At 42.4% G+C, this 15,871-nt stretch overlaps 1 protein-coding gene across 1 annotated transcript in view; it reads left to right on the top strand.

The window, feature by feature from the left end:
- The window catches only part of lmbrd1 (LMBR1 domain containing 1), a 74,002-nt gene that overhangs the window by 26,125 nt on the left and 32,006 nt on the right, over positions 1–15,871 (top strand). The window contains exons 6-8 of the mRNA XM_036547032.1: positions 3,100–3,188; positions 7,350–7,423; positions 15,067–15,192. Coding sequence (XP_036402925.1) covers positions 3,100–3,188; positions 7,350–7,423; positions 15,067–15,192 — 289 coding nt within the window. The remainder of the gene's footprint in view (positions 1–3,099; positions 3,189–7,349; positions 7,424–15,066; positions 15,193–15,871) is intronic.

The following is a 15,871-nucleotide window of genomic DNA, read 5'->3' as shown; positions in this document are numbered from 1 at the left end:
CTTCTTACATGTTGACGGTATGAAGGTAGACTGTAAATAGGTTTGAGTTGCCTTTTTTGTGCTTGGCCTACATTTGTTTGTTTAGTCAAAATCAGGAACATCATACAGTGTCTCAGCTCTTGACTTTTTTGTATTTTGTATGAATTAGTTGCTGAGAAACATTCCCTCTAGGCTTTCTGATGGAAACATGCTTGAGTGTTCAAGTCCATCAGCATGGGAATCACTGACCTCAGACTTCAAAGTCCCCAGCTGACCATCCCTTACAACATCGCTATTGTTTGGTGTAATAATAGCACATCTCAGACACAAAGAGGGTGAAGCTGTTCAGCCAATCGCAAACCCTCAATTCTAAACTAGGCCTTGGAGAGGCCCGGAGGTAGCCGCAGGCTTTCAGAATCCTGCGCAGCCAATGCCGTCGTGCGGTGTCCCATCGCCCCTGCTATGATTAAGTGCTTTGAAAGATGACTTGATGCCTAAATCTACAGTGATACATGGCCAGGACCGTGTTCCATTTAACCTCAGGTTTACACTGTTTGCGTTCAACAGTGGCCGCGTGGTATAAACATAATGGAATTCCTTTGCCACAGTGACAGTAACATGCCTGCAGTTCAGGTCATATAATCTAATGTGCTCTCAACCATTAAATGGAGCAGCGGTGGATGAATAGCGGAAGAGACGCCGCACAGCCTCCTGCGACAACGGACCATGTCACAAAAGTTCAGGCTGGTCTGCGACAGAGCAATTTGGTCTTCGCTTTACCTTTTGAACCAACCTCTTTGTGCCTTTGTGTTAGGCAATTGTTTCTTCACTCCTGCCGTGTTGTACCATCACAGCCTTTGTCCCCCGAGTTCTTTTTTTTTTTTTTTTTTGAGCGTGTTACCCACAGAACACCAACCTGCTGTTTACTTGGACCTGACAATCCTGATACACTACCTTTTGTCTGGTAACTGCTGCCTGGGATTGGATCAGATCTGACTGTGCGGTTTCAAAGAGACTCTGACCTCTGATCTCTACAGGCCTTCCAGGAGTGTAGGAGGATGCCTCCAGAATGTCACAAAACTTTGGAGGCTATCTGGAATATACAGAGGCCATTTAGTCACGCATTGGTTAACATTTATTTGTCCATGTAGATGATGTTCTGCATAATATAATTTAGACGATTCCAGCATATGTAGACAACACCCCCTTTTAATTTCATTAATTAATTCAGAGACTGTCCAGACCTTTGAAAGAAATGACTTTATAACAAATGAAAATGGCAGATTTTCATTTGTATAGATGTAAACACTTGCTGAGTAGTTGGAAAGCAGTACAAATCAAAAACCTGAACTGTGTTAAAGTTATTTGTCAAGTTATTTGGGAAAGTTAGTCACAATTATTCGGGACCCTAATGATTGTGTTTTCCAGTTTATGCTAACAATGCCCGTGGTGCATTTCAGACAGGAATGGTTATATTTTGTGGTGAACATGGTGGTGTAACAAACGTGATTTATCCTCTCCTCTCATTCTTTCATTTATACATTAAACCCTTTTGCAAATGTTTAGTCTAACACTCACAAGGATATTAATCGGACTTTACTAGTATGTCCAGGGTATAGCTGTTTACCTGTGCATGGAATCCAAACATTTTCCCCTCCCTCTCCACACTCATTGGGGGCTTCTGACTACTCAATCTGTCACCGAGTCCTCAAATGAGTTGATTGACATGCTCTCAGATCAGTCTGTTAGATTAATGTGTTTCTCGGCCTGCAGGCGTACAACAGTCAAAATCAGCTGTGCCTGATAAATAATGTTTCAATCCAACCCCAGGACATGTTGTGCACTAAGCATAACAAATGCCACGGTAATGACCGTTTCAAGTGAACAAAATGGCACGCGCCGATCCATTTAATTAAAGTCCAAAAGTAATTTAAGAACAAGGCCTCAAGAAAAATGAAGCTAATGAAACAAAATAATTAGTGTTTGGGAGTGTCCTTGGACTCCCAGGTCTGGAATTTTTTAAATTAATTAAATTATTTATTTATTTTTTATTTTTTGCTCTGTGGACATTGGACCTATTATGGTAGTCAACCTTTATTTGTCAAAAAATTTTGAAATTTACAAGGTGAGTGGATGGTCAAATGCTGAATAGCAGGGAAGAGGACAAATTTATAACTGTTCGAGGGTCATACTGTTTCTAATTGCGGAAGCATCAGAAGGGATGATGGAAGGTCTCTGTTGTAGAACATGAGGTAGACAAACAGAATTGAAAGCACAATCAATATTTAATGCATGAAGGATAAATAACCATCTAAAAATATGATCTTTGAAAATATCTTTGAAGTGGTCTGGGCTATTTTGGTTTTCTTCAGAGCCTATGTCTTAAATTATAAGAATAACTCAGTCTTGTATGTCTTGTATGTCTTTTTTTATCAAGCATCATGCATCAAGGTGCTAAAATCAATGCAAATAATGAAACAATTGCAGCAACCTGTATTATTGATTTATTGTATTTAAAACTGACAATGAAGAAGGACCAGTATAAGTTGTCCCCACTCCTGGGGGTATACGTTTTAATGCTAACAGTTTAAATGTGTAATTGAATGAACGTTTTGCTAAACAGATGCTGTGTCAGCTAAAATTGTGTAGTTCATTAATGGGATCTTTTAGGTGTTCAGCCAGGGTAGCTGAAATTTGTAGTGTTGTCATGGTTTGCCCATCGTTTGTCAAATTCATTTAAAGATTTTGATCTTACTGCTGGACCCCAGCCACCTCCACCTCCAGATGAACAAACAGCTTGAGTGTTGTTTGCTTTTTTCTTAATTGTTGAATCATGATTAAGTAAATCATTAAATCAAAACTTTGATCCACCAACTTATTTTAAAGAATACCTGGGGTAACCATGGTTTCAGTTATTCATGCAGTGAATGCATGCAGTTAAGCTTGATGCACGCATTCACCTGTCACCTGATTAGCCAGTTGCAGATTGCAGATTCTGTTTTTATTTCTTTGAGTGTAAAATAAAAAAAATGTAGTCCCCGTGTATGTTTTTTTCTTGTCTTAAATTCAAGCCCATGTGGACATCTGCAGAGAGAGAAATTGACCATGTTTCCATTGCAGGGCCTTTGTTCCCCTCGAAGCACCACCCAGTCAGAACTCGACGCAGTGGCAGAAAGTGCAGTACCTGTTCGAGGAGCTGGGCAGCAGCCGTAAGTACGCCCTTTGATAAGAATGGAAATTTTAGCTTAAGTGCAGATTTAAAGATTGGATAAACGTGAATATCATAACAGGGAGGATGGTCTGTGTCTTGTTAAGGGAGAAAAAGCCGCAATATGCGGTGGACGGAGATTGCGGACCTGTGTGGCGCTGCCTGCAGGGCACCACAGTGGCAGCTTTTACCTTTTACCATCAATGTCATTCAGCCTCCTGTGCTTCTGTGTGTCAGGTTATCTGAGGAAACCAGGGGTTGTGCCTCCTTTTATTTATTCACGTCCATTTTTTTTCATCTTCTGCCCTGCACAGTCTCTGGGGTGTGTCGTTAGTTTATATTCATATTTATTCCCATTTGGCCTCCAATGGAACGCCACACTTTTGCCCGGTGGCTGTGTTGGTCTGGGCGTGCCTCCAAGTGCAGATTCACCAGATCTTCCCAGCGCTCTGCCATCTGCTGATCAGGGAGGATGTGCTACCATCTGCCGCCGCCCTCTCACCGATCACCCCAGCCCTGATCTGCCCTCTGGGCACACGCTTAGGAGGAAGCAGGGAGGTTACCCCTTCTTTACCTCCTCTTTCTTCCTCTGTTTCAGTCCAGATGGAAGGTTAATTGGACAGTCGAGACGTTCCCCGCATTTACGAGCCGCTCCGATCCTTGCTGCACAGACTTCGTCTAGACAGCTGCTGCTCAAATATGGCAGTTGTTACCATTTTTTACAGATGAGTGTGAAGGGGTGGATGTGACTGATACAGACACCTCATGCCGGTTTACAGATTGGAAGCTTATGTCAATCACGTCAAGTCCAAGATCTCTTCATATATCCCCACCCAGGGCTTTCCAGCGCCCGTGTTTTGCCTCCTGAGGCTTCCCTCCGCTAATGGGGAGAGGATCAGAGGCATCCTCCTGGGTCCCTCTGAGGCTTGCCTGCTACTCCAGAGTTCAAATGCATAGTGATCCAGTGTCATCCCTGTTTAGCAGTGCAAAGAGCCTCTGATAGCTGCTTATGGCTCTTGCTCTGGAATGTGCCATTTTAGCACTGTGCTCTCAGATGAAGTTGACCCTGAAGCATTCTTAATGAACATAGTGGAAAGAGATTGTAAGATGAGAAAATGTGTTCATTGATGTGGTTTCCTCATACAATTACCTACTGAGCATCTGATTCTTCATACACATTCAACATAACAGTTATTCCTTGTTGTTTTGAGGTATAGACACGCAATGTGCCCTGTTTCAAATCGAGATATTGTTATGTCGTGATGGCCGTAATGTCTGTGCCAGATAATAGTGAATGCATTCAAATTAACCATAATTCATTGGTGATCATTCTAGTGCTGTGTGGAGGTGGAGCATAATTTGAAAGCTGCATTCTTGCAGCTGCAAGGTGGAGCTAAACTGGTAACACAATTCTAATTTAGTAACATGTGATTGGATAAAAAAACTAAAGCATAATTGTAAAATGAATTTTAATTCATGTCTGAGACAGATGCCACTGAGGTCCTGTTTAAGTCCTCTGCTACTTGCAGATGTGTGTTAGATGTGTAGTGTGTGTAAATAGATGGAAGCAGTTTTATGAAGTAAGAGCTCTCTTGCTCTCTTGCATAAAGGCAAGTGCATCTTTGAAAATGGATCCTTGTGGAAGCTTTAAAGGAGAATTTTCTCTTGGGGAGCACCCCAAGATGTACAAATACGCATACATGAACATTATTTTGTTAGTTCTTTATGGATATCACTTGCAGTGCTCATCACTTGAATTTCTTTGTGCTGGATATAGACATGATATAGATAGGTTTGTACACCTCTTCTTACTAAATGATATGTTTGTTAGTGTTACAGCCACAGTGTGTTCCAATTTAGTTTCACCCAAATCCCACCTGCACAGTGGGTCCAGAATGTCTTTGTAATCGCCCGATTATGTCACAGTGTAGTTTAGCTGAGTGTGTGGCTAAAGTAGCTCTTTAATACACACTCTGTGCCTGTCTTTTCAGGACACACAAGCCTGAAGGAGTATATGCACAGTGAGATAAGGGCCCTCTCATTTCTTCACGGGGAATTGGGTCTGTGCAGATGTGGTGCCTCTCCGATAATAGACAATATTCCTTCTGTCTAATCCCCGGAAAATCTCCTCAGGAAACCGAGCGCAGAGGTAGCACACATCCGGCCCTCTGTTTCTGTGTGGAGTTCATAAACAGAACACTTTCCACGCAGAACAAGAATCCATTGTCTCTCTCACTATCTCTCGCAAGCTCACCGCTCCACAAAAGCAGGAGATCACAAAGGAAATGCACTCCTATTCAAATGTTAATTCTGCTCCCAGCTGTCAACTTCACAGCTTATTTCTTGGGAATAGAGAGCAGGTATAAAAATCATCCTTACGGTCTTGTCTGTGTTGAAGCTTTGTAATTCCCCAGAAGTGGTATTGGACATGTGTAGTGTTTCTCAAATTTTTGTCTTAGAAAATGGATTTTTTTTGGGTTGTTTTTTAAACAAAGGGTGTGAGCTGGAGAATGTGCTGCAGGACCGGTGTTAGTGGATTGTGGGAAATAAAGAAGGGCACGGCTGACTCCTACTTTGTTGCAATGACAATCAGAATCTGGTCACACGTCCTCACCAACTTAATTTCACTTGTGCCAGGAACTGTCATTAAATCCTCCTTCTCTTCTTGTCAGCGGAGTCTTCCCCCATTATCAGCAATAGGACGAACCAGCGAGCATAATTTACACAAGCCCTTAGTTTTGTTTTTCAGTCTTCCCTCTGCTGTAACGCAAAGTGTGGACTTTGAGTGACGTACCACTTATGTTACAGAAGTATGCTCTCTGATGCAGAGGGAGCAAGGATAGGCAGGGTTATTAAGGGTTTTGCATTTATGACTCACTTATCACTTTTTATTGCATTATAACTCCCATTATTCATGACAGAATAAGACTCATCTGCTGAGTATTGTTCAGTTGCTAAATAGCTGGCAATAGAGTTAGCTAGCCATGTTGTCCCATCCTTTATAAATACATCAGATAACTCTACAATTAAAATGCCTGGCTTTCTCATTAACATCAGCTATGTAATTGAAAAAAAAGGATTCTGAACACTCATGGGACTACTTAGCACACAAGTGCCACAGAAATAAATTTCTAGTGAGCAATCCCTAGCAATGCTAGTCAGCAAAGTGGATCTTTGTAAAAATAGTGTTGCAGTGTGGCCTGCCTGGTTAGATAATTGGCTTACTGAAGCTATGGTAAGTTTATAATTATCTGTTTAGGAAGCACACAGCTAATAATAGCACATAGCTAATAAAAGTACATTTGTAAGAGCTAACCATTCATAATAAATTAATGTAGTTATCAAATATGACTTTTAACCGAATCTCAAGAGAAATCTATTTTTATTGTAATGTGTAAAGTATTTTATTAAAAGTAAACTTGTCTTTTGATGATAGTCTTTTGGAAAATGAGCACATGTTCTCGTGCAAAATGTACATGCTTATGGAGTCCACCAGGGGAGGCAGCAATGTGTAGAGATGGCAGCAGTGAAGGCCCCTTTTAAGATGATGACAGCCCCTCATTCACAGGGCAAGCTTAAAGGGAAATTAATGGAAATCTGCACCAGAACATGACAAATGTTTGCCTATGTTCTGTGTCCTCTGTCAGGCAGCTGTTCAGTGATGCCCTCATGTTGGTTACAGCTGTACGGAATTCACAAATAAGTAGAAAATGACATTACCGTACTTGGAATTTGCATTACATTACATTCATTCATTAGGCTTTTAGCCAAGGCAACTTAAGAAGTGAGGCAGAATACAACACAAGCAAAAGTCATAAAAGGAGTCACAATAATAGAAGTGCTGAATGACCAAGTTTCAGTAGTTGGCCAGACAAGGTATAACATAGCAGGGAGACAGTCCAATGATGACTCCTGTCTTGACCAAGGCTTATTATTACTACGTGTTTGTGGTTGGCGTTCCAGGAAAAGGTCCTGGGCACCTGCCAGAGAGATGCGACCATGCTCTGCGCTAAAGGTTAATGTAACCTTCAGAGGCCTCTCTTGCATATGCACCCATGTATGGAAGTTAAAACTACAAAACAGAAAATAATCCAGTTATGTATTGTTGAAAAAAAGTAGCACAGTCTGACTCAGTCACTCTCTATTGTTTTTCATCCCGCAGATGGTCTGGCTGCCCTGTCTTTCTCCATCAGCTCCCTGACCTTGGTTGGCATGCTGGCAGTGATCACCTACACGGTGAGTAGACATGGGGATTGCTATTGGCTGCTGCTTGGATGATTTACAGTAGTCAGGAGAGCAGCACCATAGCCAGAATGAAGTTGCTTGAAGTTGCAGGATGAGCAGCTTAATTGACGGTGGCAGTTTTCTTTTGGGCTCCACTGTCCCAGACCTTGACTCGAATGGCTGTACAGAATGTTTGCCACTTCTTGACTCTTCCAGATTACTTGGTGATGGGAGAAAGCACAGATGGACAGTTTTGCCTCACATTATCTGTGTTGCGCATGATTATGGTTCTGCAGGCTGACTGGTGGCAACAAATCACAGACTAAACTGTGTCTGCGAGATCATTCACAACCTGAATGAACGAAGGGATTTGAATGCTCTAGACAAATACTTTTGAAAAACAGCAGAAGTACTAACTCTTACAAAAAATGTAATGTGTGAAAATGTAAAGTCTGATCTGTATGGCATTCATTGGAAATACATCAAAATATACTGAATATATAATATATTAGTTATTACCACTTTCATATTCATAACTTTGGAAAGTATACATACTTTAAATTTGAAAAGTAGGCCTATGTATGCTGTGCAATATATGCATAAAAATCACAAATGGAAGTTGTAATAAATGGCATGCCTTAAACTGCATATTCCTGATATTTTGGATTTCACATCTCAACATTTTGACATGAGAACACTGAGAACCATTCACTAGGTTCCAATGTCGTAGTTCCCAATGACTAAGGCCCATTGTCCACTGTGTGGCCGTTTTTTGGTCAGCATTTATGCAATTTTTGCATATCAGCCTTCAGTCATTCCAGTCTTGAAGTTGTCGTTTACTTGTGTGGGCAAGATGCCATTGTGATGAATGTGCACATTCTACACACCCTTTATCTGCTGCTTACATATACACTGCAAATCAAAGGCCATTAATATATGCCTGTATTTTGATTCCCTCAGCATACTGTAGCTGTCTACCTTTACAAAGATAAGAAAAATTGACTGCACTGTACCGCTTATTAATGCCACCCATTTTTCACAGTTACTGTCACAGTGACCAGGCTCTGAATGAGTTTGGGGCATACCCTACAGGGTTGCAGAAAGGCAGAAAAATGTAAATCGGGCTTGTCAAAAGTCTGGGCTTGGGCTAAATTCATTTGAGTTCAGGGCAGATGATCAGTATTATGGCACTCTCTGCGGAGCCAGAGCTTTTTGTAAATAATCCATGATCCAATGGAAAAGTCGCCAGGCCGCACCCCTGAGGGGTTCTGATCTTCTTCCAGGGCTGATTTGCTGTTTTCTTTTACAAAGTGTGCCCCATAGTCCAGCGCACAGCACTTCTTCACATAGTTATTAATTACCACCCCACTCCTGCAGCACAGGCTCTGTGGGCTCAGAGCTGACCCCGTGTTGTTAGAGGCTTTGCGAAAGCAGACTTCAGAAATCAGCAGTATTAACAAGCCTTTGTTTTTGGATGGATCCCTTTTGGTGCAGGACTTTTACCCAGTTGAAAGTGGCCAGCTGGAAAGCCAACATCTGGTCTCTCATTCTCCCTAGCTATCTCTCTTTGCCTCTCTCTCTCCATCTCTGTCTCTCTTCATCCCTCACTCACTCATTCACATACTGTCGTCCGTGGGCTTTACTTGTGCAAAAAGAGGAAGTATTGTATCCCCCCCATGGTTGATGCTTCCTTACTTTATCACTGAGTTTACAAACGAGGAGGTGATTTATCACGCCCCCTCCACACACACACACACATGCCATTATGTGCCATTAACCTAATGGAGTCTAAGTGACAGGTTCCTTCTGCACCGGCTAACACTGTTCCTCACTGCAGGTTAATTTATCACTGGGCTTTGTATGGAGGTGACCACTCGGTCTTAATTCACACCACCGGCTAAAGCATAAACCTTGCATGTACCGCTGCATCCAAGTGCACTTTAAATAAGTGCAAGAGCAGCAGTTCCGACCGTCACAGTTTGGCCAGCGCAATATTCTCGGAGGTGCAGGGCTATTAATATTGCAACACAGCAGATGCGTAATGGAACCATGGCCTGTTATGAAGAATCCATGGGATATCATCTGTTTTTATTGATTTCAACACCAGTCATCCAGGGAAAAAAAAAAAAAACTGACCACATGTCCAACTGCATCTCTCCCCTTTCATTTAACCATCACTGTCTGCTAGTTACTGTTAAGACCTCTTTAACCTTAAGGTGTTGCACAAGGACACCTGTGCATCCAGACCAGGATAGTCTGAACACATCTTGTTGCTTCTAAATATTACTACTCTAAGTGACTGCTTTTCTGCTGGCATTGCTTTTTCTCCTTCTCTTCTTCCAATTTCATATTTTATCTTCCATAACTTACATTTTTTCTGTGCAGTGCAGTCTGTGAAGCACTGCATGACAGTTTCTTTGTTAAAATTGCTACACTAAATACACTTTGATTGATTGCTGATTGTAAGGAAATGGTCAAGACAGACTTTTAATCACAGTAATTTTGCCACAGAGACAAAGAACCAGGATGCCTCTAGACAAGACACGATCACTTAAAGTCAGTGCATTATGTGCAGTAGACCAAAAAGCTTGTCATAGGGACCTGTCTGCAGACCCAAAAGCCTCAAATAACATTTACCTTGTATGTGGAGGTCCATCTGGCCCCTGTGTTCCCCTTGAGTGAATAATTGTTAGTGTTCATGGTATAGTGGCAACCTCCAGAGGTAATTCTGTAATCATTTTTTCCCCCTGACTCAAACAGTCTCTGACAGCCCTGAGACCTATAACTTCATAAAGTGTCATGTGGCATTTCCTTTGTGAGCAGTGTACCGTGTCACCATGCAAAGGCTGATGTGGAAACACACCTAGCAGCCTTCAGGACAGCAGACAAGGGCTGTGTGCAAAGCACATGTAAACACAGTTAGTTCCTCCTTTTATTTGCCCTAATCAGTGTTGCTTCATTTTATTCTCAAACATCCTGGGGAAAATATGAAGGAAAAAAAACACATACATGATCCACCATCTGGCAAATGTCAGACCGTCACTTGTTGCATTAAACATATGTCTCAGCTGTGGCACACACACACCCACACACACACACACACACACACATATATATATATATATATATATATATATATATATATATATATATATATATATATATATATATATATATAAATACACATACACAATGCAGGGGACCTGAAACACCACATCCAGTGATCTCTTCATTGTACTGTAAATAGTCCTATAGTATTGAATGAACCCACATTTTTTGAGGGAAAAACACCTTCACATGAACTTGAATTTAGTTCTAATGCTGATGACAATATTGGCTATAGTAGCATTATTAAAGTATTATTATTAAAAGGTCATATCTTAAGTCAGCATCAGGGCTACATGTGTTAAACTGTTAGAAATTCTGGGTTTTTTGTCTGTCTTCTGTTTCTATACAAAAGGGATATGCACAAATCCTAAAATCAGTTATTGTAAGCAGTACTGATTCAGAAAATTCTGTGGCTGTGAATGCAGTTTTAATGACAGTTGTATAGATATGTGTATTAATTGTCTATGGTGTACTTCCCAGCTATCATCTGTAAAGGATCAGGTACAGGGATTATGATTTAAGAAACATGGTGACCACTGTTTATTCACATAAAATCACAAGCCACGTCTCACACATTCTACTCCAATAACACCCATTTGTATTGTATGTGAGTGCAAACCCAGTCAATTAGTCATAATCTAACACTACAATGAAACCATAGAGGACAAAAATGGATTTAAGGTCCAAAAAAAAACAAGATCTATATTTCATCCCATCTCCTTGGTTCCTTGGCTTTATTTTAAAGTATGTCAGTCAAAGTAATTTACACAACCACCCCACCCCCACCCAGAACAATAGAAAATGACTTATGAAACACTCAGAGAAGTGTAAAGCCATCTTTGAACACTTTTTTAATCATTGTTGAAATACACAGGTGATTCTGCTGAAGGGCCCTTAAAGTCAGAGGAGTAAAAATGTGTTTTCTGTGCTATTTCTCAGCTTGAAATAATCTCAGTTGCTCAAAGGCAACCAGCAATGAGTATCTGAGATCAGTTTACAGCTCTCTTTTACAGTTTGTGCTCAATCAATTTATGTATTGATTGTTCCTGTTATGGTAGTGGGGCACATATTGTTGTATGGGAATACAGGGTCCGCTGAAGGCAAACCTCTTCCATTTATTCTAGCCTTTAGACATTTTCTCTTTTCTTGATGATTTTCACTATGCTGTCATTACAGAGGGGAAATTGGAACAATTTTGTTAAACCACACAGAGGGATATTTTTTTAATAAGCTAATAACTTGATCATTTGAGACCATAAGCAGAAATTGCGGAAATCCTTTTTGGAGCTATTTCTTGATTTTCATTTAGTAAAGAAAAACATTTAATTTGAATGGTGTTCCACAACCTCTGATTTGATTTGCAGGCTTTTTTTTCCTGTCCACGGTGGTCTTCAATAGGGCAGTTCTGTCGCCTGAAAAACAATATTACACAGGAAATCCAATCCAAAAAAAACACTGTCAAAAGGAAGAAATTCCAAATTGGCCTGTTTCACGGCATTCCATTTACATAATCAATTATAGCCGTGTAGCAGATAAAAGGCAGCCCACTGTTGCCTGAGCGTCAGTCTCGGGGCTGTCTGACGCCGGCGGCTGTGTGCTTTGCAGCGCTGAGACCAAATTCCTCTCTGAGGTCGCTGGTACGCGAGAGCCAGCCGGTGGGAGTGTCCTCAGGCCGGCCTCCAAAGATCCATAGATGCCTTGATTTGAGTCCCAGCCTTGGTAAAAGAGTCCCCGCCCCCCTCCGGCCAGGGATATCAAAGACACGACTTGTGCGTGTGGGGGCGGCTGTGCCCCCTTTGCCTCTCTCCCGGATAATGACCCGCCCCGTTGCGTCTCTCGCAGGCTTCGGTATTCAGGCAGCTCCCCTCCTATACCACTCTGTCCTCACAGGCCTGCATTTATCTCTCCTGCTACAGTTGGTGGGGGAAAAAAAATCCCAGTGTAGTGCAGGTTTGTTGTATTTCCTTTTCTTTTTGTTTTTATGCTCAGAAGCAATCGGTCAGTCAAGAGTGAGTAGAGGCTCTCCGGGTCGCGATCAGTATTCGGGACATGCTCCCTGCCCAAAGAACCCAGTGATTCACCACAGGGGACGACACCAGCGGGGCCCAGATCCACAGCAGAGACTAATAATAACAGAGCCAGCCTCCGCACTTCCCTCCCAGTTCCCCCGTAATGCCATCTAGCACGTAAACTCTGCGGAGTCTATTTGAAAGAAAAGAACACACACAAAAAAACTCCTGCAATTTCATGCAAGTAAAGCTGGACAAAACCCGAGGTCTGCCTCTGGGGTGAGGGTGAAGGTCTGATTGCACCAAAGGCATCCTTGTGTTATTATAAAGGCTAGAGAATAGGATCCCTGGTTTGTATGCTGTCTGATTTCAGAGAGTCAGACACAGCACTAGCCAGCCTCGTTTACTCTCGCTCTGTATTGATTGGCCTCCACGCAGGTATTGGAGATGGTCCTCACTTTTAATTAAAGTTCAAACGGCTCATATTGTGCCTGCCAGGAAACAGTGCCCGCATGACACGGAGTGGCGCCATAGTCCTTTTCATTCTGAAAGGAAATGGCTATTGATGTGCTCAGGGGTATTTAAAAAAGGAGCTGATTTATGGCGTTTATAAAGCAGTCTCACAAACAGGTTTTGTGCAAGGCGTTTGCGTATTCTCAGGAGTGGTCATTTGCAGACTGCTGGAAGCTTCCAGCGCATTCCAAGTCAGGGATGGTTCTTACCACAGGGGGGCACTGTTAGATTGCAGCTTGCTGCCTGGAGACAGAAATCCACTTGTTATCCTCAGCCAAAATGGTCGTCGTCAGTGTGTGCTCAGAAATATCTACTTTGTAAATGGCAAATTACAGCATTTTAATCCCATCTAAAGAAAGAATCAGCCTTAAGGCTAACGGCTTAAAACGGCTCTTTTGTTACTGTGTCATTATCAAGCATTGAGTGTGTCTGTGTGCATGTGCTGGTATGTGTGTGGTTGTGGACATATGCGTGTGAATATATTTGTATGCATGCACACATTGCACTCGTGTCTGTCTGCATGAGTGTGAGTCTGCAATTATCATTTGAGTGTGTATTTTTGTGTATGTATGTGTGTGCTTGTGCATTCATGTATGTATATGAAATTTTGGTATCACAAACAAATGAAACAGATCACCTTCATCATGGTGCGCGTGTGTGCGTGCGTGTGTTTGTGCACACATGGGTATGTGCTCTTTTTTGGTTGTGACCTGGCCATATTCAAGAACAGACAATGTAATAACTTGCCCTAAGATTTCTGTCTATGATGAAAAATAGGGAATTAAAAATTGTTTATTGAAGAAAAAAGGTATGACAGCAAAGGAAAAAGCAAAGATAACAGGAACAAGGATAACAGAACAGGGTTTTGTGAAACAGTAGGTAGGCAGATAAAAAGAAAATAAGCCAATTACTGCTTTTCACAGTAACAGTCAGACATTTCTTTCCTGAAATAGCTACCACTGTACCCCAGAAGGCCCATATTTAAACTTGTCCCCCATCCTGCTACCAATATGATCAGTGTTTAACTGCTCATTTAAAAACCAACACACAGGTGGCCATAAAGACATTAGGTACACCTCACAATCATTCATGCTACAGCAGATATCACAACGCACAACCTTGGAGCTGATCTAAACAGAACCTACAATGAACGATAAATAATGCCTCTCTGGCTTGTCTTTGCATGGCTTTTTTTCCTTTATGCAGTCCCACTTTGGAGTTACCAATTGTATACTCGGCTCATCTCACTGTGGCAGCCTTTGTACTCTCACAGGACTGCTGAGGCGAGATGACTGCAATCCTTCAATACACTCCCATGCAGCCCACAGCTGTTTTTCACACAACAAGCCATACAACACACTACTTTTGAACTGGTGCTCATGGGGGGATAGGCGTTATCCCACTGACGTCATCCGAGTAACTCCCTCCACCCCCAACACCTTGTTCCTACACTGTGGAATCCAGGTCATTTTTGACAAATGACACGACCAGTTTTGAGCCCGCTCTGTAGCGCTCAGCCTGCGCTCAAAGCGAACGCTCCGCTGACTGAGCCACTCAGGACCACCTTTTGAACTGCTTTATGTTTGCCTGGCCTGTCCTGTGGCCTTGACATGGGATAAGATGAAAACTCATTGTAAAGCCTAGCTACCACATGTATCCTGCATGTCCTGCACTTACTACATGACAAAGCTCCAAAGACAGCATGGCAAAAAATGGAATGTTGTTATAACAAGGCAATAAAACAGATCACCTTCATCACTGTGTGTGTGTGTGCGTGTGCGTGTGCGTGTGCGTGTGCGTGTGCGTGTGCGTGTGCGTGTGTGCGTGTGCGCGCGTGTGTGTGTGCGCGCGTGTGTGTGTGTGCGCGCGTGTGTGTGTGTGTCTGCATGTGCAGGTTTCTGTATACATGTGCCTGTGTGTGCATGGTTGGCTACACATATTTAGGGCTGGATAGGTGTACCCTGGTGACCTTTGCTGACGTCTGAGGCTGCTGTTTCATACTGTCATGTTCAATCTCTTCATCAGGCGTATGGTATGTCTGTGCTTCCACTAAACCTGATCAAGGGCACGCGCAGCGTGGTCTACGAGCGACTGGAGAACAGTGAAGACATTGAAGAGGTAGAGCACCAGATTGAGAAGCTCAAATCCAAGGTTGGTCCCACCTGCTGTTATGAGAACCCATTTGGCTTGGGGATGAGACTGCTTGGCTGTTTTCTGTGCTGCAGTGTACGGCAGTGTCTGTGAGTGCCCCAAATCCCCCACAGCCCTAGTCCTCTCATGTTCCCCCTCAGTGAATACCTAGTGTTCATTAGGACTTGGACCAGTCTTTCAGAACACGAGAGTTAAATTGATCTTCGCTGAATCGCTGTTCAGCCCCTGGAAGTTGTGACTGGAACATTTCTAAACTGTCAGAGATTTCCTGTGTTGCTCAAACCATGGAAGCTGGATTAATTGTGTTGGGAAGCATTGCAGAACTGAATAACTGTGTTAATTCCGTAATTTTAAAATGAAATCAATGATTAATAAAAGCAGGGTGGGTGCATTAGCACCTGCAGACAGTACAGGGCCAGCATTGGCTGCATGTGAGAATCAGGAATGATAAAGGGTCTGGGAGAGGTCTGGAGCACAGGGCAGCTGTGTCCTTACAGCTTCTCTTTATATATTTTACATCACCTCTACCAAAGCATATTGTGCTACACTGCAGAGCCAGAATGGATGGAGAGAACATACAAGTGACAAAGAGTCCGGTCCAAACAGCCAGCAGTCTCATTCATAAATATCCGTGTGCCTTTCCCTATTGCTGTGTAAGGATGGTGAAGCAGTTGAACTG

This window comes from Megalops cyprinoides, chromosome 15, assembly GCF_013368585.1.
Source record: "Megalops cyprinoides isolate fMegCyp1 chromosome 15, fMegCyp1.pri, whole genome shotgun sequence".
NCBI lineage: Eukaryota > Metazoa > Chordata > Actinopteri > Elopiformes > Megalopidae > Megalops > Megalops cyprinoides.
Note: the sequence above shows the minus strand (reverse complement) of the source record. Positions and strands in the feature narration are given on the sequence as shown.